Consider the following 21,480-nt stretch of genomic DNA (forward strand, 5'->3'; position numbering starts at 1 on the left):
TAAAATCAGAAAAAAATCTAAATAAATCGAATAAATAAATAAATAAATCGAATAAAATTGGAAAAAAATGAAAAAAACATCGAAATAAAATCGGAAAAAAATCGAAATAAAATCGGAAAAATCGAAATAAAATCAGAAAAAACTCAGAAAAAAATCAGAAAAAAATCGAAATAAAATCGGAAAAAAATCGAAATAAAATCGGAAAAATCGAAATAAAATCAGAAAAAACTCAGAAAAAAATCAGAAAAAAATCGAAATAAAATTGGAAAAAAGTTGGAAAAAATCGAAAAAATATCAAAATAAAATCAGAAAAAATCAGAAAAAAATTAGAAAAAAATCGAAATAAATTTGGAAAAAATCAGAAAAAATCGAAAAAAATCAGGAAAAAATCGAAATAAAATCGAAAAAAATCAGAAAAAAATCGAAATAAAATCGGAAAAAAATCAGGAAAAAAACCCCGACAAAACCCGAAACAAAATAAGAAAAAAAATCGCAATAAAACCAGAAAAAAACTGGAAATCAACCCGGAAAAAGGCGGGAAAGGAAAGAGAACGCGTGTACCGACCTCGCCGAGGGCCAGGCTCCACAGGCAGTGCTGCCACCCCCCGTCAGCGCCGGGCGAGCTGAGGCAGGCGGGGCACGAGCGCTGGGCGTGGCACGGGCTGGGGCACGGCAGCGGCGGCGCCGACTCCACGGGCATGGGGGACACGTTGAGCAGGGAGTGGCTGAAACACGTCCAGTCGTAGCTGGGCTGCACGCTCAGGATGCGCCGCGTCTCGCCTGCAGGGAGTGAGGAAGAAATTCCCAAAAAATCCCCAAAAAATCACATAAAATCCCCTCAAAAATCCCCCCCAAAAAAACCCCAAAAAATCCAAGAAAAATTGCGAAAAATTCCCAAAAAATCCCCCAAAAATCCAAGAAAAATTGCGAAAAATCCCCAAAAATCTACAAAAAAATCCCTCAAAAATAAAAAAAAAATCCCCCAAAAAATCCTATAAAATCCCCCCAAAAAATCCCAAAAAAATCCCCCCCAAAAATCCCCAAAAAAATCCCTTAAAAAATCCCAAAAAAATCCCCAAAAAAATCACATAAAATCCCCCCCAAAATCCCCTAAAAACCCCCAAAAAATCCCCCAAAAAATCCAAGAAAAATTGCGAAAAATCCCCAAAAAATCCCCAAAAAATCCCAGAAAAATTGCGAAAAATCCCAAAAAATCTACAAAAAAATCCCTCAAAAATAAAAAAAAAAAAATCCCCCAAAAAATCCTATAAAATCCCCCCCAAAAAATCCCAAAAAAATCCTCCAAAAAAATCCCCCAAAATAAAAAAAATCCCCAAAATATCCCCAAAAAATAAAAAAAAAATCCCCCCCAAAATCCCCAAAAAATAATAAAAAAAAAATCCCCCAAAAAATCCTAAAAAATCCCCCAAAAATCTCCCCAAAGAATTCCCATAAAAATCCCTCAAAAAATCCCCAAAAAATTGCGAAAAATCCCCAAAAAATCCCAGAAAAAGTTGCGAAAAATCCCAAAAAATCTACAAAAAAATCCCTCAAAAATAAAAAAAAAATCCCCCCAAAAAATCCTATAAAATCCCCCCCAAAAAATCCCCAAAAAATCCCCCCCAAAAATCCCCCCAAAAATCCCAAAAAAATCCCCAAAAAAATCACATAAAATCCCCTCAAAAATCCCCCCCAAAAAAACCCCAAAAAATCCAAGAAAAATTGCGAAAAATCCCCAAAAATCTACAGAAAATCCCCCAAAAATAAAAAAAAAATCCCCCAAAAAATCCTATAAAATCCCCCCAAAAAATCCCCAAAAAATCCCCCCCAAAATCCCTCAAAAAAATCCCAAAAAAATCCCCAAAAAAATCACATAAAATCCCCCCAAAAATCCCCCCCCCAAAAAACCCCAAAAAATCCAAGAAAAATTGCGAAAAATCCCCAAAAAATCCCCCAAAAATCCAAGAAAAATTGCGAAAAATCCCAAAAAATCTACAGAAAATCCCCCAAAAATAAAAAAAAAATCCCCCAAAAAATCCTATAAAATCCCCCCAAAAAATCCCAAAAAAATCCTCCAAAAAAATCCCCCAAAATAAAAAAAATCCCCAAAATATCCCCAAAAAATAAAAAAAAAATCCCCCCCAAAATCCCCCAAAAATAATAAAAAAAAATCCCCCAAAAAATCCTAAAAAATCCCCCCAAAAATCCCCTAAAAATCTCCCCAAAGAATTCCCATAAAAATCCCTCAAAAAATCCCCAAAAAATTGCGAAAAATCCCCAAAAAATCCCAGAAAAATTGCGAAAAATCCCAAAAAATCTACAAAAAAATCCCTCAAAAATAAAAAAAAAATCCCCCAAAAAATCCTATAAAATCCCCCCCAAAAAATCCCCAAAAAATCCCCCCTAAAAATCCCTCAAAAAATCCCAAAAAATCTACAAAAAAATCATATAAAATCCCCCCAAAAATCCCCCCCAAAAAACCCCCAAAAAATCAAAGAAAAATTGCGAAAAATCCCCAAAAAATCCCCAAAAAATCCCAGAAAAATTGCGAAAAATCCCCAAAAATCTACAGAAAATCCCCCAAAAATAAAAAAAAAAAATCCCCCAAAAAATCCTATAAAATCCCCCCCAAAAAATCCCCAAAAAATCCCCCCCAAAAATCCCAAAAAAATCCCCAAAAATTCTACAAAAAATGCTCAAAATTAGAAAAAAAATATCAAAAAAAAAATCTCAAAAGAAACCCCAAAAATCGCCCAAAGAAATCCCCAAAAAATCCCGAAAAAAATGCCGAAAAAATAAAAAAATTTCCAGGAAAATCGGGCAAAAAATCCTGAAAAAAATCCCCCCAAAATCCCCCACAAGACCCTAAAAATCCCCCCAAAAAAAATCCTGAAAAAATCCCCGCCGAAATGCCGCAAAAATCCCCGAAAAATCCCCTAAAATATCCGCAAAAATCCCCCCAAAATCACAACAAATCGTCGAAAAAATGCACAAAACTAGAAAAAAAATTCAAAAAAAAATCGCGAAAAAACCCCGTAAAAAAATCCCCAAAATCCCCCAAAAAAAGTAAAAAAATCCCCTAAAATCCCCCCCAACAAATACCCCCAAACCCCACCCAAACTTGCCCAAAATCTCCCAAAATCCCGATTTTTCCAGCAATTTCCCTCACCCGACCTCTTGAACTGCCTTGTCCACATGCAGTGTGGAAAATCCCCCAAAAAATCCTACGAAAACTGCTCAAAATCCTACCAAAAAATCCTCAAAAAATAGCGGAAAATAAAAAAAAAAAAAATCCCAAAAAATCCTCGAAAAAATCCAACAAAAATGCTCAAAGATAGAAAAAAAAATCCCCAGAAAATTGCGGAAAATCCCCAAAAAATCCCCCAAAAAACCCCAAAAATATACCAAAATAATCCATAAAAAAATCCCAAAAAGTCTCCCAAAAAATCTCGAAAAAATCCTGAAAAAATCCCAAAAAATCCTACGAAAACTGCTCAAAATTAAAAAAAAATCGCGAAAAATCCCCAAACTATTTCCAAAAAATCCTCAAAATTAGAAAAAAAAAATCCCCGAAAAAAATCGTGAAAAATCCCATAAAATCCCCGCCCAAAAACCTGCGAAATTTAAATAAAAATCACAAAAACATCTAAAAAAATCTCAAAAAAAACCTTAAAAAATCGGCAAAAAATCCTCAAAAAACCCCGTAAAAAAATCCCAAAAATTCCCACCCCCCCCCACAAAAACACCCAAAATCCCGCCCAAAATTGCCCAAAATCCCGATTTTTCCAGCAATTTCCCTCACCCGTCCTCTTGAACTGCCGCGTCCACGTGCAGTGCAGAAAATCCCACCCAAATATTCCCCAAAAAAACCCGGAAAAAACCCGGAAAAAATCCCCCAAAAATCTGCAAAGTATCCCAAAAAATCCCCCCAAAATCCTGTAAAAAATCCACGTAAAATTCCCCCCCAAAAATCCCAACAAACGCCCCAAAAAATCCCCCCAAAAATCGGCAAAAAATTCCGCAAAATTTAAAAGAAAAATCTCAAAAGATCCCAAAAAATCCCCTCCAAAAATCCACAAAATTTAAATAAAAATCTGAAAAAAATCCTCAAAAAAACCTCAAAAAAATCCGCAAAAAATCCTCAAAAAACCCCGTAAAAAAATCCCAAAAATTCCCAAAAAATCCCCCCACAAAAACACCCAAAATCCCGCCCAAAATTGCCCAAAATCCCACCCAAAATTGCCCAAAATCCCGATTTTTCCAGCAATTTCCCTCACCCGTCCTCTTGAACTGCCGCGTCCACATGCAGCACGGAAAATCCCCAAAAAATCCCCCCCCAAAAAAACCCAAAAAATCTGCAAAAATCCCAAAAGATCCGCAAAATGCTACCAAAAAAACCTCCAAAAAATCACAGAAACCCCCCCCCAAAAAACTCCAAAACATCCCCAAAAAATCCCCCAAAAATATGCAACAAATCCCCCCCCAAAATCCCCTAAAAATCCCCGAAAATCCTACAAAAAAATGCTCAATATTTTAAGAAAAATTTAAAAAAAACCCAAAAAAAATCCACAAAAACCCCCCAAAAAAACCGTAAAAAAATCCCCTAAAAATCCCCATAAAATTCCCCCCATAAAATCCACCCAAAATCTCCCAAAATCCCGATTTTTCCAGCAATTTCCCTCACCCGTCCTCTTGAACTGCCGCGTCCACATGCAGCACGGAAAATCCCCAAAAAATCCCCCCCCAAAAAAACCCAAAAAATCTGCAAAAATCCCAAAAGATCCGCAAAATGCTACCAAAAAAACCTCCAAAAAATCACAGAAAATCCCCCCCAAAAAACTCCAAAACATCCTCAAGAAATCCCCCAAAAATATGCAAGAAATCCCCCCCCCCAAAATCCCCTAAAAATCCCCGAAAATCCTACAAAAAATGCTCAATATTTTAAGAAAAATTAAAAAAAAACCCCAAAAAATCCACAAAAACCCCCCAAAAAACCCGTAAAAAAATCCCCTAAAAATCCCCATAAAATTCCCCCCATAAAATCCACCCAAAATCGCCCAAAATCCCGATTTTTCCAGCAATTTCCCTCACCCGTCCTCTTGAACTGCCGCGTCCACATGCAGCACGGAAAATCCCCAAAAAATCCCCCCCCAAAAAATCTGCAAAAATCCCAAAAGATCCGCAAAATGCTACCAAAAAAACCTCCAAAAAATCACAGAAAACACCCCCCAAAAAACTCCAAAACATCCCCAAAAAATCCCCCAAAAATATGCAAGAAATCCCCCCCCAAAATCCCCTAAAAATCCCCGAAAATCCTACAAAAAATGCTCAATATTTTAAGAAAAATTTTAAAAAAACCCCAAAAAATCCACAAAAACCCCCCAAAAAACCCGTAAAAAAATCCCCATAAAATTCCCCCCATAAAATCCACCCAAAATCTCCCAAAATCCCGATTTTTCCAGCAATTTCCCTCACCCGTCCTCTTGAACTGCCGCGTCCACATGCAGCGCCCGGCGCGTGCGCAGCGCGGGCAGTCGGGGGCCCCGCACGCGGCCTCGCTGCAGTTCTGGGCCGCGCGCACCTCGCGCTGGTTGATGCGGCAATCGTTCTCCCGGCGGCAGCTGGAGCCCGCCGCGATGCACGCCCCCTCCGGGCAGTTCGTGCACCACTTGCACCGAGGGGGACCCTGCGGAAGGAGTTCGGGAAAAAAAACGGTGAAATTCGGTGAAAAAACGGCGAAAATCGGTGAAAAACCGGCGAAAATCGGTGAAAAAATGGGGATTTTCTGTGGAGAAATGGGGATTTTCTGTGGAGAAATGGGGATTTTCTGTGGAGGCTTTGGGGTCTCACAGGCTCTTGGGTTTCTGAGATTGAGGGTAAAGGGAATTTTGAGTGAAAATATTGGAGTTTTGGGAAAAAAAAACCACGGTGAAATTTGGTGAAAAACCGGCGATTTTCTGTGGAGAAAGTGGCGATTTTCTGTGGAGAAATGGGGATTTTCTGTGGGATTTTCTGTGGAGAAATGGGGATTTTCTGTGGAGGTTTTGGGGTCTCACAGGCTCTTGGGTATCTGAGATTGAGGGTAAAGGGAGTTTTGGGTGGAAAAATGGGGATTTTGGGTAAAAAACCCGGGGATTTTTTGTGGAATAAACGGCGATTTTGGAGGAGGTTTTAGGGGTCTCAGGAAGGTGTCACAGGGTCTTGGGTTCTAAGATTGGGATTAAAGGGAGTTTTGGGTGGAAAAACAGGGTTTTTCTGTGGAGAAATGGCGATTTTCTGTGGAAAAATGGGGATTTTCTGTGGAAAAGTGGGGATTTTGGGTGGAAAAATGGGGATTTTGGGGAGGTTTTGGTGGTCTCAGGGCGGTTTCGGGGTCCCGGGCTCGTTCTCCCGGCGGCAGCTGGAGCCCGCCGCGATGCACGCCCCCTCCGGGCAGTTCGTGCACCACTTGCACCGAGGGGGACCCTGCGGAAGGAGTTCGGGAAGTTTTGGGTGAAAAAACGGCGAAATTCGGTGAAAAAACGGCGAAAATCGGTGAAAAAATGGCGATTTTCTGTGGAGAAATGGGGATTTTCTGTGGGATTTTCTGTGGAGAAATGGGGATTTTCTGTGGAGGTTTTGGGGTCTCACAGGCTCTTGGGTTTCTGAGATTGAGGGTAAAGGGAATTTTGAGTGAAAATATTGGAGTTTTGGGAAAAAAAAACCACGGTGAAATTTGGTGAAAAACCGGCGATTTTCTGTGGAGAAAGTGGCGATTTTCTGTGGAGAAATGGGGATTTTCTGTGGGATTTTCTGTGGAGAAAAGGGGATTTTCTGTGGAGGTTTTGGGGTCTCAAAGGGTCTTGGGTTTCTAAGATTGAGGTTAAAGGGAGTTTTGGGTGGAAAAATGGGGATTTTGGGTAAAAAACCGGGATTTTCTGTGGAGAAATGGGGATTTTCTGTGGGATTTTCTGTGGAAAAATGGGGATTTTGGGTAAAAAAATGGGGATTTTTGGTGAAAAAACGGTGATTTTCTGTGGAGAAATGGGGATTTTCTGTGGAGGTTTTGGGGTCTCACAGGGTCTTGGGTTTCTAAAATTGGGACTAAAGGAGTTTTGGGTGGAAAAATGGGGATTTTGGGAAAAACTGGGGGAAGAATGGGAAATAAATCAGATTTTAGGGGGTTTTTGGTGAAAAAATTGGGATTTTCCGTGGAAAAATGGGCATTTTTGGTGGGAAAATGGGGATTTTGGGAATAAAAATGGGGATTTTGGGGTGTCTTTTGGATTTTTTCTGGGCTTTTTTTGGGATATTTTGGGGATAATTTTGGGGACAATTTTGGGGTGGTTTTGGGGCTGATTTGGGATATTTTGGGGATAATTTTGGGGGTATTTTTGGGCTATTTTAGGCGGGATTTTTTTGATATTTGGGGCTATTTTTGGGCTGGTTTTAGGCTATTTTGGGGCTATTTTTGGGGCTATTTTAGGTGGGATTTTTTGGACATTTCTGGGCTATTTTTGGGCTGGTTTGGGGTATTTTGGGCCTATTTTAGGTGGGATTTTTTTGGACATTTCTGGGCTATTTTTGGGCTGGTTTTGGGGTATTTTGGCGCTATTTTAGGTGGGATTTCTTGGATATTTTGGGGCTATTTTTGGGGCTGGTTTTGAGGTATTTGGGGGCTATTTTAGGCGGGATTTTTTGTGATATTTTGGGGCATTTTGGGGCTGGTTTTGGGCTATTTTGGGGCTATTTTAGGTGGGATTTTTTGGACATTTCAGGGCCATTTTGGGGCTGTTTTTGGGGGGTTTCTGGGGCTATTTTTTGGCTATTTTGAGCTATTTTTGGCCTATTTTTGGGGTATTTTGGGGCTGTTTTTGGGGTATCTTGGGGCTGTTTTTGGGGTGTTTTTGGGCTATTTTGGGGCGGTTTTTGGGGCTGGTTTTGGGCTATTTTGGGGCTGGTTTGGGGCTGTTTTTGTGCTATTTTGGGGCTGGTTTTGTGCTATTTTTGTGCTATTTTGGGCTGGTTTTGGGGCTGTTTTTGTGCTATTTTTGGGCTGGTTTTGGGGCTGTTTTTGTGCTATTTTTGGGCTGGTTTAGGTAGGTTTTTTTGGCTATTTTTGGGCTGTTTTTGGGGTATTTTGGGGCTGGTTTTGGGGTGTTTTTGGGGGGTTTTTGTGCTATTTTGGGGCTGGTTTTGGGGCTGTTTTTGGGGGGTTTTTGGGGTGTTTTTGTGCTATTTTGGGGCTGGTTTTGGGCTGTTTTTGTGCTATTTTTGGGCTGGTTTTGGGGCTGGTTTTGGGCTGGTTTTGGGCTGTTTTGAGCTATTTTTGGGCTGTTTTTTGGGCTGTTTTTGGGCTATTTTTGAGCTGTTTTTGGGCTGTTTTTGGGGTCTCACCGGGTCCCCCAGCGGGTGCTGGGCCAGGCATTCGCTGCAGCTCCGGAGGCGCCGGCACTCGAGGGGGTCCCGTGGGGAGGGGGCGCAAGGGGAGGGGATGGGGGAGCACCCCAGCCTGGAGGCGGCATTTGCATCTCATTTGCATCTCATTTGCATCTCATTAATGCCCCAAAACCCCACCCCAATAAAATCTGCCCCAAATTCTGTCAAAACCTCCCCAAAATCCTCTTTAAACCCCCACAGGGACCCTCAAATTTCTCCCCAAATCCCCCCAAAATCCCAATTTCTCCCTAAAATCGCCCCCAAATCCCTCCCAATCCCCCCAAAATCCCCTTTAAATCCCCTTTAAATCCCCCAAATCACCTTTAAATCCCCAAATCCCCTTTAAATCCCCCAAATCCCCTTTAAATCCCCTTTAAATCCCCCAAATCCCCTTTAAATCCCCCAAATCCCCTTTAAATCCCCTTTAAAGCCCCCAAATCCCCTTTAAATCCCCTTTAAATCCCCCAAATCCTCCTTAAATCCCCTTTAAATCCCCTTTAAATCCCCCAAATCCCTTTAAATCCCTTTAAATCCCCCTTTAAGCCCCCAAATCCCCTTTAAATCCCCTTTAAATCCCCCAAATCCTCCTTAAATCCCTTTAAATCCCCTTTAAATCTCCCAAATCCCCTTTAAAGCCCCAAATCCCCTTTAAATCCCCTTTAAATCCCCCAAATCCCCTTTAAATCTCCAAATCCCCTTTGAATCCCCTTTAAAGCCCCCAAATCCCCTTTAAATCCCCAAATCCCCTTTAAATCTCCTTGAAATCCCCCAAATCCCCTTCAACCCCATTTAACCCCCCAAAATCCCCATTTTTTCCCAAAATCCTCATTTTTCACCCCATTTTTTCCAAAAATCCCCATTTTTTTTCCCAAAATCCCCAATTTTCACCGGATTTTTCCCCCAAATCCCCATTTTTCCCCCTAATCCCCATTTTTCACCAGATTTTTTCCGAAAATCCCCCAAAATCCCCAATTTTTTCCCAAAATCCCCATTTTCTCCCAAAATCCCCATTTTTCACCCCATTTTTTCCCAAAATCCCCGGTTTTCACCCAAGTTTTTCCCAAAATACCCAATTTTTCCCAAATTTCCCAAAATCCCCAATTTTCACGGATTTTTTCCCAAAATTCCCTTTTTTTCCCAAAATCCCCGTTTTTCACCGGATTTTTTCCGAAAATCCCCAAAAATCCCCATTTTTTTCCCAAAATCCCCATTTTTCACCGGATTTTTTCTCAAAATTCCCATTTTTTCCCAAAATCCCCATTTTTCACCCCATTTTTTCCCAAAATCCCCATTTTTAACGGGATTTTTTCCCAAAATGCTCATTTTTCACCCCATTTTTCCCAAATCCCTGTTTTTCCCCAAATCCCCATTTTTCCCCAAAATCCCCATTTTCACCCGATTTTTTCCCCAAATCCCCAATTTTCACCCGATTTTCACCGGATTTTCACCGGATTTTTTCCCCAAATCCCCGTTTTTTCCCCAAATCCCCATTTTTTCCCAAAATCCCCGTTTTTTCTCCCCAATCCTCACCTCTGGGACTCCATGGCCCCCCGGCACTGCCCCCCGCACCCCCAAACCCCCATTTAACCCCCCCAAACCCCGATTTTTACCCCATTTTTTCCCAAAATCCCCATTTTTCACCCCCGTTTTTTCCCCAAATCCCCGGTTTTCACCATTTTTTCCCAAATCCCCATTTTCACCCAATTTTTTCCCAAAATCCCCAATTTTCACTGGATTTTCACCGGATTTTCACTGGATTTTTCCCAAAAATCCCCATTTTTTCCCCAAATCCCCATTTTTAATGGGATTTTTTCCCCAAATCCCCATTTTTTACCCCATTTTTTCCCCAAATCCCCGTTTTCTCCCCAATCCTCACCTCTCTGCCTCCCTGGGCCCCCGGCAGTGACCCCCTTTAAACACCCCCAAAATCCCCAATTTTCACCGGATTTTCACTGGATTTTTTCCCAAAATCTCCATTTTTCACCCCATATTTTCCCCATAATCCCCGTTTTTTTCTCAATGTCCCCAATTTTCAGCAGATTTTTTCCCAAAATTCCCAATTTTCACCCCATTTTTTCCCAAAATCCCCGATTTTCTCCGGATTTTTTCCCAATATCCCCATTTTCCCCAAAATCCCCATTTTTTCTCCCCAAAATCCCCATTTTTTCCCCAAATCCCCGTTTTTCCCCCCATTCCTCACCTCTCTGCCTCCCTGGCCCCCTGGCACTGCCCCCCACACCAGGCACAGGCGCCCCCTTTAAACCCCCCCAAAATCCCCCAAAATCCCAATTTTCACCGGATTTTCACTGGATTTTTCCCAAAATCTCCATTTTTCACCCCATATTTTCCCATAATCCCCTTTTTTTCTCAATGTCCCCAATTTTCAGCAGATTTTTTCCCAAAATTCCCAATTTTCACCCCATTTTTTCCCCAAATCCCCATTTTTAACCGGATTTTTTCCCCAAATCCCCATTTTTCCCCATTTTTTCCCCAAATCCCCGTTTTTCCCCCCATTCCTCACCTCTCTGCCTCCCTGGCCCCCCGGCAGCGCCCCCCACACCAGGCACAGGCGCCCCCTTTAAACCCCCCCAAAATCCCCAATTTTCACTGGATTTTCACTGGATTTTTCCCAAAATCCCCATTTTTTCCCCAAAATCCCCGTTTTTCTCCCCAATCCTCACCTCTCTGCCTCCCTGCCCCCCGGCACTGCCCCCCACACCAGGCGCAGGCGCCCCCCTTTAAACCCCCCAAAATCCCCAATTTTCACCAGATTTTCACCAGATTTTTCCCCAAATCCCCCATTTTTAACAGGATTTCTTCCCAAAATCCCCATTTTTTCCCAAAATCCTCATTTTTTCCCAAAATCCCCAATTTTCAGCCCAAAATCCCCGTTTTTCCCCCCCAATCCTCACCCCTCGGCCTCCAGGGCCCCCCAGCAGTGCCCCCCTTTAAACCCCCCCAAAATCCCCCAAAATCCCCAATTTTCACCGGATTTTCTCCCCAAATCCCCATTTTTAATGGGATTTTTTCCCCAAATCCCCATTTTTCACCCATTTTCCCCCCATTCCTCACCTCTCTGCCTCCCTGGCCCCCCGGCAGCACCCCCCGCACCAGGCACAGGCGCCCCCTTTAAACCCCCCCAAAATCCCCAATTTTCACCGGATTTTCACCGGATTTTTCCCCAAATCCCCATTTTTTACCCCATTTTTTCCCCAAATCCCCGTTTTTTCTCCCCAATCCTCACCTCTCTGCCTCCCTGGGCCCCCGGCAGTGACCCCCTTTAAACACCCCCAAAATCCCAATTTTCACCGGATTTTCACTGGATTTTTTCCCAAAATCTCCATTTTTCACCCATATTTTCCCATAATCCCCGTTTTTTCTCAATGTCCCCAATTTTCAGCAGATTTTTTCCCAAAATTCCAATTTTCACCCCATTTTTTCCCAAAATCCCCGATTTTCTCCGGATTTTTTCCCAATATCCCCATTTTCCCCAAAATCCCCATTTTTTTCCCCCAAAATCCCCATTTTTTCCCCAAATCCCCGTTTTTCCCCCCATTCCTCACCTCTCTGCCTCCCTGGCCCCCTGGCACTGCCCCCACACCAGGCACAGGCGCCCCCTTTAAACCCCCCCAAAATCCCCCAAAATCCCAATTTTCACCGGATTTTCACTGGATTTTTTCCAAAATCTCCATTTTTCACCCCATATTTTCCCATAATCCCCTTTTTTTCTCAATGTCCCCAATTTTCAGCAGATTTTTTTCCAAAATTCCCAATTTTCACCCCATTTTTTCCCCAAATCCCCATTTTTAACCGGATTTTTTCCCCAAATCCCCATTTTTCCCCATTTTTTCCCCAAATCCCCGTTTTTCCCCCATTCCTCACCTCTCTGCCTCCCTGGCCCCCCGGCAGCGCCCCCCACACCAGGCACAGGCGCCCCCTTTAAACCCCCCCAAAATCCCCAATTTTCACTGGATTTTCACTGGATTTTTTCCCAAAATCCCCATTTTTTCCCCAAATCCCCGTTTTCTCCCCAATCCTCACCTCTCTGCCTCCCTGGCCCCCCGGCCACTGCCCCCCACACCAGGCGCAGGCGCCCCCTTTAAACCCCCCAAAATCCCCAATTTTCACCAGATTTTCACCAGATTTTTTCCCCAAATCCCCATTTTTAACAGGATTTCTTCCCCAAAATCCCCATTTTTTCCCAAAATCCTCATTTTTTCCCAAAATCCCCAATTTTCAGCCCAAAATCCCCGTTTTTCCCCCCAATCCTCACCCCTCGGCCTCCAGGGCCCCCCAGCAGTGCCCCCCTTTAAACCCCCCCAAAATCCCAATTTTCACCGGATTTTCTCCCCAAATCCCCATTTTTAATGGGATTTTTTCCCCAAATCCCCATTTTTCACCCATTTTTCCCCCCATTCCTCACCTCTCTGCCTCCCTGGCCCCCCGGCAGCACCCCCCGCACCCAGGCACAGGCGCCCCCTTTAAACCCCCCCAAAATCCCCAATTTTCACCGGATTTTCACCGGATTTTTCCCCAAATCCCCATTTTTTACCCCATTTTTTCCCCAAATCCCCGTTTTTCTCCCCAATCCTCACCTCTCTGCCTCCTGGGCCCCCGGCAGTGCCCCCCTTTAAACACCCCCAAAATCCCCAATTTTCACCGGATTTTTTCCCAAAATCTCCATTTTTCACCCCATATTTTCCCATAATCCCCGTTTTTTCTCAATGTCCCCAATTTTCAGCAGATTTTTTCCCAAAATTCCCAATTTTCACCCCATTTTTTCCCAAAATCCCCGATTTTCTCCGGATTTTTTCCCAATATCCCCATTTTCCCCAAAATTCACATTTTTTTTCCCAAAAATCCCCATTTTTTCCCCAAATCCCCGTTTTTTCCCCCCATTCCTCACCTCTCTGCCTCCCTGGCCCCCTGGCACTGCCCCCCACACCAGGCACAGGCGCCCCCTTTAAACCCCCCCAAAATCCCCCAAAATCCCCAATTTTCACCGGATTTTCACTGGATTTTTTCCAAAATCTCCATTTTTCACCCCATATTTCCCATAATCCCCTTTTTTTCTCAATGTCCCCCAATTTTCAGCAGATTTTTTCCCAAAATTCCCATTTTCACCCCATTTTTTCCCAAATCCCCATTTTTAACCGGATTTTTTCCCCAAATCCCCATTTTTCCCCATTTTTCCCCATTTTTTCCCCAAATCCCCATTTTTCCCCCCATTCCTCACCTCTCTGCCTCCCTGGCCCCCCGGCAGTGCCCCCCACACCAGGCACAGGCGCCCCTTTAAACCCCCCAAAATCCCCCAATTTTCACCCAATTTTCACCAGATTTTTCCCCAAAAATCCCTGTTTTTTCCCCCAAAATCCCATTTTTTCCCCAAATCCCCGTTTTTCCCCCATTCCTCACCTCTCTGCCTCCCTGGCCCCCCGGCAGTGCCCCCCTTTAAACACCCCCAAAATCCCCAATTTTCACCCAATTTTCAACCGGATTTTCACCGGATTTTCACCGGATTTTTCCCCAAATCCCCATTTTTCACCCATTTTTCCCCCCAATCCTCACCTCTCTGCCTCCCTGGCCCCCCGGCAGTGCCCCCCACACCAGGCACAGGCGCCCCCTTTTAACCCCCCCAAAATCCCCAATTTTCACCGGATTTTCACTGGATTTTTTCCCCCAAAAATCCCATTTTTCCCAAAATCCCCATTTTTCTCCCCAATCCTCACCTCTCTGCCTCCCTGGCCCCCCGGCAGTGCCCCCCTTTAAACACCCCCAAAATCCCCAATTTTCACCGGATTTTCACCGGATTTTCACCGGATTTTTTCCCCAAAATCCCCATTTTTCACCCAATTTTTTCCCCAAATCCCCGTTTTTTCCCCAAATCCCCGTTTTTCCCACCATTCCTCACCTCTCTGCCTCCATGGCCCCCCGGCACTGCCCCCCACACCAGGCGCAGGCGCCCCCTTTAAACACCCCCAAAATCCCCAAATCCCCCCAAAAATCCCCAATTTTCACCGGATTTTCACCGGATTTTCTCCCCAAATCCCCATTTTTTCCCAAAATCCCCGTTTTTTCCCCCCAATCCTCACCTCTCTGCCTCCCTGGCCCCCCGGCAGTGCCCCCCACACCAGGCGCAGGCGGCCCCCCGGAGCCGTTGCAGCGCTGGGGGTCGGGCAGGGCCCCGCAGGGCTCGGGGGGCACCCGCAGCACCCAGAGCCCCCCCCAGGGTGGCGCCGTTGAAGCCCCCGGAGATGAAGAGGAGCCCCCCGAGCTCGGCCAGGGCGTGGCCAACGGAACCCGGCATGGGGGGGCCCACCACCGATGGGTCTGGGGAAAAATCAGAGTTTTGGTGAGTAAAAAATGCCCTAAATCCCCCCCAAATTGCCCTAAAATTCCACCAAAATCCCCTAAAAATCCCTCCTAAAATCGCCTCAAAATTCCCCCAATATCGTCCCCAAAATTCTCCCAAAATCATCTCAAAATTCCCCCTAAATTGCCCTAAAAATCCCCCCAAAATCCCCTAAAAATTCCCCCTAAATTCCCCTAAAATCCCCCCTAAAATCGCCTCAAAATTCCCCCAAAATCCCCTAAAAATCCTCCGAAAATCCCCCAAAAATTCCCCTAAAATCGCCTCAAAATTCCCCAAAAATCCCCCAAAAAATCCCCCTAAAATTCCCTCGAAATTCTCCCAAAATCCCCAAAAAAATCTCCCTAAAATCCCCTGAAAATCCCTCCAAAATTCCCTAAAAATCCCCCCAAAATTGTCTCAAAATCCCCCCAAAATTGTCTCAAAATTCCCTCAAAATCCCCCCAAAATTCCCTCAAAATCCCCCCAAAAATCCCCTAAAAAACCCCAAAATCCCCCTAAAATTCCCCCAAAATCGCCTCCAAATCCCCCCAGGGCATTGGGGGACCCCCAGAGCCCCCCCAGGACCCCCCGAGCTCGGCCAGGGCGTGGCCAACGGAGCCGGGCATGGGGGGGGCCACCACTGATGGGTCTGGGGGGAAAAAATTGGATTTTTGGTGAGTAAAATATGACAAAAATTCCCCAAAATTGCTCTAAAATTGCCCTAAAATGGCACCAAAAATTCCATAAAATTCCACCAAAAATTGCCCTAAAATTCCGCAAAAAATTCCCCTAAAATCGCCTCAAAATTCTCCCAAAATTCCCACCAAAATTGCCCTAAAAAAACCCCAAAATTCCCTCCAAATTCCCCCAAAAATCGCCCTAAAAATCCCCCTCAAAAATTCCACTAAAATCGCCTCCAAATTCCCCTCAAAATTCCCCCTAAAAACCCCAAAATTCCCCCTAAAAATCCCCCTCAAAATTTCCCCAAAATCCCCTAAAAATCCCCCTCAAAAAACCCCAAAATTCCCTCAAATCCCCCAAAAATCCCCCTAAAAAACCCCAAATTCCCCTCAAAATCCCCCAAAACCCCCTAAAAATTCCCCCTAAAAATCCCCTCAAAATCCCCTAAAAATCCCCCCAAAATCGTCTCAAAATTCCCCCAAAATTCTCCCAAAATCCCCTAAAAATCCCCTAATAATTCCCTCAAAAAAACCCAAAATCCCCTAAAAAAACCCTCAAATTCCCCCTAAAATTCCCCCAAAATCCCCTCAAAATTCCCCCAAATCCCCTTCAAAAAACCCCAAAATTTCCCCCCTTATTTTCCTCCCTAATTTTCCCATTTTTCCTCATTTTTCACCCAAATTTCGCCCAATTTTCACCAAATTTTCACCCAATTTTCTCCCACCCCCATTTTGGAACCCCCAAATTTCCCTGAGACCCCTCCCCAAATTGGGGGGACCCCAAATCCTCACCCTCAAAGCCCCCAGCCCCATTTCCCCCCTTATTTCCCCTTTATTTTCCCATTTTTCCTCATTTTTCACCCAAATTTCGCCCCGATTTTCCCCCAATTTTCGCCCCAATTTTCACCCAAATTTTGCCCAAATTTCCCCCAATTTTCGCCCACCCCCCCATTTCCGACCCCCCCCCGATCTGGGGGACCCCTCCCCAAATTGGGGGGACCCCAAATCCCCTCCCCTCCCTCAAGCCCCCAGCCCCATTTCCCCCCTTATTTCCCCCCTTTATTTTCCCATTTTCCTCATTTTTACCCAAATTTCGCCCAAATTTCACCCAATTTTCTCCCACCCCCCATTTTGGGACCCCCCCCAATCCCTGAGACCCCTCCCCAAATTCGGGACACCCCAAATCTCGCCCGTGTCTGAAGCCCCAGCCCCATTTCTTGCCTCAATTTCCCCATTTTTCCCTCATTTTTCACCCAAATTTCGCCCGATTTTCACCCAAATTTCCCCCGATTTTCCCCCAATTTTCTCCCACCCCCCATTCCGACCCCCCCCGATCCCTGAGACCCCTCCCCAAATTGAGGAGACCCCAAACCCCTCCCCTCCCTCAAGCCCCAGCCCCATTTCCCCCCCTTATTTCCCCTTTATTTTGCCATTTTTCCTCATTTTTCACCCAAATTTCGCCCAATTTTCACCCAAATTTTGCCCGATTTTCCCCCAATTTTCTCCCACCCCCCCATTTTAGGACCCCCCAAATTTCCCTGAGACCCCTCCCCAAATTGGGGGGACCCCAAATCTCGCCCGTGTCTGAAGCCCCCAGCCCCATTTCCCCTCCATTTCTTGCCTCAATTTCCCCATTTTTCCCTCATTTTCACCCAAATTTCGCCCGATTTTCACCCAAATTTCCCCTGATTTTCCCCCAATTTTCGCCCACCCCCCCATTTCCGACCCCCCCGATCCCTGAGACCCCTCCCCAAATTGGGGAGACCCCAACCCCCTCCCCTCCCCCAATCCCCCAGCCCCATTTCCCCCCTTTATTTCCCCATTTTTCCCTCATTTTTCACCCAATTTTCGCCCGATTTTCCCCCAATTTTCGCCCACCCCCCCATTTCCGACCCCCCCCGACCCGTGGGACCCCTCCCCGAATTGGGGGACCCCAAATCTCACCGCTGTGGGGGGGCAGGATCCAGGTGTTGCAGCGGATCTGGTAGAGCAGGACCTCGTTGCTGAAATCGCTGCGGTCGCTGCGGCCCCCGACCACCACCAGGGTGTCCCCGAGGACGGCGGCGGCGTGGAAATAGTGGGGGGCGGGGCTGGGGGGGGAGGGGAGAAATGGCAGAGACCCCTCCCCAAAAAATCCTGAAAGCTCAGAGCCAAAAAACCCCGAAAAAATCAAAAAAAACCCCAAAAAATTGGAAAAAAATTGAATAAAATGAGCCCAAAAATGAGGCAAAAATGAGCCCAAATGACCCCAAAATTTAGAGAGAACCCCCAGAGACCCCTCCCCAAAAAATCCCCCAGAGCCCAGCCCCAAAAAACCCCCGAAAAAATCAAAAAACCCCAAAAAAATTGCAAAAAAATTGAATAAAATGAGCCCAAAATGAGGCAAAAATGAGCCCAAATGACCCCAAAATTTAGAGAAGTCTCCAGAGACCCCTCCCCAAAAAATCCCCCAGAGCCCAGCCCCAAAAAACCCCGAAAAAATCAAAAAAAACCCCAAAAAAATTGGAAAAAAATTGAATAAAATGAGCCCAAAATGAGCCCAAATTGAGCCAAAAATGAGCCCAAAATTTAGAGAGAACCCTCCCCAAAATCCCCGAGACCCCAGACCCAAAAAACCCCGAAAAAACCCCAAAAAATTGCAAAAAAAATCCCATTAAATGAGTCAAAAATGAGCGCAAAATGACCCCAAAATGACACAAAAATGAGCCAAAAATGACCCCAAAATTTAGAGAGAACCTCCCCAGAGACCCCTCCCCAAAACTCACCCCAAAATCCCCATTAACCCCTTGTTTCCCACCTTGCTGCCGCGGGCGGGCGCCAGGAGGCTCCAGCGGAGCTGGGCCAGGCTGAGGCTGTAGAGCTCCGCGCTGGGGCCCACGCGCTCCACGTGGAACCTCTGCCCCCCAAACACGAACAGCGACCCCGAGGCCTCGTGCAGCGACGCCGAGTGCCCGTACAGACCTGGGGGGAAAAAAATTGGGCTCAATTCCGGCGTTTTTGGGGCATTTTTGGTGGTTTTTTGGTGATTTTTTGGAGGATTTGGCGGCCATTTTGGGGGGGGTTCAAGATCGCCTCAGGGAGGTTTGGGATCACCTCAGGGAGGTTTGGGGTCATTTCAGGCAGATTTGGGGTCATTTTGGGGTGAGTTTTGGGGAATTTGAGTGATTTTGGGGTGAATTTGGAGGATTTTGGGATATTTTCGGTCATTTTGGGTGATTTTTGGTGATTTTTTGGTGATTTTTTGAAGGGTTTGGCGGCCATTTTGGGTGGGGGTTCAAGATCGCCTCAGGGAGGTTTGGGATCATCTCAGGAAGGTTTACGGTGATTTTGGGGAGATTTTTTCATCATTTTGGGGAGGTTTGGGGTCATTTTGGGGTGAATGTGGAGGATTTTGGGGCATTTCCGGTCAATTTTGGGGCATTTCCGGTCGTTTTATGAAGGGTTTGGCGGCCATTTTAGGTGGGGGTTCAAGATCGCCTCAGGGAGGTTTGGGATCATCTCAGGGAGGTTTGGGATCATTTCAGACAGATCTGGGGTCAATTTGGGGTGAGTTTTGGGGAATTTGAGTGATTTTGGGGTGAATTTGGGGATTTTGGGTCATTTTGGGTATTTTGGGTGATTTTTGGTGATTTTTTAGAGGATTTGGCGGCCATTTTAGGTGGGAGTTCAAGATCGCCTCAGGGAGGTTTGGGGTCATCTCAGGAAGGTTTGCGGTGAATTTTGTGGATTTTCGTCATTTTGGGTCATTTGGGGTGAATTTGGGTCATTTTGGGTATTTTGGGTGATTTTTGGGGCATTTCTTGGTGATTTTTTGGAGGATTTGGCGGCCATTTTGGGTGGGGGTTCAAGATCACCTCAGGGAGGTTTGGGATCATCTCAGGGAGGTTTGGGGTCATTTTGGGGTGAATTTGGAGGATTTTGGGATATTTTGGGCATTTTGGGTCCCAATTTTCGCCCGATTCCCCCCAATTTTCCCCTGATTTTTTCCCAATTTTCCCCTGATTTTTCCCCAATATTTCCCCGATAATTTCCCCCATTTTTTTCCCCACTTTCCCCCCAATCTTTTCCCCAATTTCCCTCAATTTCCCCCCCAATTTTCCCCCAATTCTTCCCCAATTTCCCCCCAATTTTTTCCCCCCAATTTTCCCCCGCTTTTCCCCCAATTTTCCCCCAATTTTTTCCCCGCTTTCCCCCCAATTTTCCCCCAATTTCCCCCGATTTTCCCCAATTTTTTCCCCCAATTTTCCCCCTCTTTTCCTCCAATTCTTCCCCAATTTTTCCCTGCTTTCCCCCCAATTTTCCCCCGATTTTCCCCCAATTTTCCCCTGATTTTTCCCCAATATTTCCCCCGATAATTTCTATATTTTTTCCTCACTTTCCCCCCAATTTTCCCCCGAATTTTCCCCCAATTCTTCCCCAATTTCCCCCCAATTTTCCCCCAATTTTCCCCCGCTTTTCCCCCAATTATTCCCCAATATTTCCCCAATTTTCCCCCGATTTTTCCCCGATTTCTCCCCAATTTTCCCCCGCTTTCCCCCCAATTTTCCCTGAGTTTCCCCAATTTCCCCCCAATTTTTCCCCGCTTTTCACCCAATTTTTTCCGGATTTTTTCCCCCAATTTTCTCCAAATTTTCCCCAATTTCCCCCCATTTTTTCCCCGCTTTCCCCCCAGTTTCCCCCCAATTTTCACCCGATTTTCCCCCGATTTTTTCCCAATTTTCCCCCGATTTTCCCCAATTTTTTCCGTATTTTCCCCCATTTTCCCCCCCAAATTTCCCCCCTGACCTGTGGGGGGTGTCCCTGAGGTGGCTGCCACAGCCCAATTTCCTCCCATTTTACCTCCTTTTTTTCCCCAAATTTTTCCCCAATTTCCCCCAATTTTTCCCCGATTTTTTCCCAATATTTTCCCCATTTTTTTCCCCAATTTCCCCCCAATTTTCCCCCAATTTCCCCCAATTTTTCCCCCGATCTTTCCCCAATTTTCCCACGATTTTTCCCAATTTTTCCCCCGCTTTCCCCCCAATTTTTCCCCACTTTCCCCCCAATTTTCTCCCAATTTTTTCCCTGCTTTCCCCCCAATTTTCCCCCGATTTTTTCCCAATATTTCCCCCAATTTTCCCCAATTTCCCCCATTTTTTCCCCATTTTCCCCGATTTTCCCCAATTTCCCCCATTTTTTCCCCAAATTTTCCCCAATTCCCCCCCAATATTTCCCCCAATTTTCCCCCGATTTTCCCCCAATTTTCCCCCAATTTTTCCCCGCTTTTTCACCCAATTTTTTCCGATTTTTTTCCCAATTCTCTCCCAATTTTTTTCCCAATTTCCCCCCCATTTTTTCCCCGCTTTCCCCCAATTTCCCCCCAATTTTCACCCGATTGTTCCCCCGATTTTTTCCCAATTTTTCCCCGCTTTTCCCCCAAATTTTCCCCAATATTTCCCCCAATTTTCCCCCCCAAATTTGCCCCCTGACCTGTGGGGGGTGTCCCGAGGTGGCTGCCGCTGCCCAGGTTTCCGAGGCCGGGTTGAAGATGAGAACTTCGGTGTTGAAGCCGTCCTGGGGGGAGAAGCCCCCGACCAGAAAAACGCCCCGGGACCCCCCTGGGGTCAGCGAGTGCCCGGCCAGGGCCGGCACCTGCGGGGCCTGCAAGGGGGAGAACCCCAAAATTCGGGGTTAAATTTTGGGTGAATTTGGGGTGCGTTTCAGGTGAATTTCGGGTGAATTCCAGGCGAATTTTGGGAGAATTTTGGGGAGCCTTTGGGCTGAATTTTGGGGGTGCATTTTGGCTGAATTTCAGGTGAATTTTGGGGTGAATTTCAGGTGCATTCCAGGGTGAATTTTGGCTGAATTTTGGGGGACTTTGGGGTAAATTTTGGGGTGAATTTGGGGTGCATTTCAGGTGTGTTCTGGGTGCATTTCAGGTGAATTTCAGGTGCATTCCAGGTGAATTTTGGCTGAATTTTGGGGGGACTTTGGGCTGAATTTTGGGGTGAATTTCAGGTGCATTTTGGGGTGCGTTTCAGGTGAATTTTG

The 21,480-nt window shown here is 45.3% G+C and overlaps 1 protein-coding gene and 1 long non-coding RNA gene across 2 annotated transcripts in view; one reads left to right on the forward strand and one right to left on the reverse strand.

Moving 5' to 3' along the window:
• LOC139586906 (uncharacterized) overlaps positions 1-21,090 on the reverse strand; it is a gene marked incomplete at its 5' end in the record, with an annotated part of 42,825 nt that extends 21,735 nt beyond the window's left edge. Inside the window, 10 exon segments of the mRNA XM_071420587.1 lie at positions 566-780; positions 5,476-5,686; positions 8,377-8,491; positions 14,511-14,596; positions 14,599-14,631; positions 14,633-14,748; positions 17,395-18,091; positions 18,248-18,411; positions 20,920-20,952; positions 20,955-21,090. Coding sequence (XP_071276688.1) covers positions 566-780; positions 5,476-5,686; positions 8,377-8,491; positions 14,511-14,596; positions 14,599-14,631; positions 14,633-14,748; positions 17,395-18,091; positions 18,248-18,411; positions 20,920-20,952; positions 20,955-21,090 — 1,806 coding nt within the window.
• On the forward strand, positions 18,509-19,512 carry LOC139586903 (uncharacterized). Its single transcript, XR_011678058.1, has 3 exons — positions 18,509-18,552; positions 19,136-19,172; positions 19,310-19,512. It is a non-coding gene; the product is annotated as an uncharacterized lncRNA (long non-coding RNA).
• Positions 21,091-21,480: the final 390 nt, after the last annotated feature.

This window comes from Agelaius tricolor, unplaced genomic scaffold (genome assembly GCF_023055355.1).
Source record: "Agelaius tricolor isolate 1412-34295 unplaced genomic scaffold, bAgeTri1.0.p SCAF_151, whole genome shotgun sequence".
NCBI classification, from domain to species: domain Eukaryota; kingdom Metazoa; phylum Chordata; class Aves; order Passeriformes; family Icteridae; genus Agelaius; species Agelaius tricolor.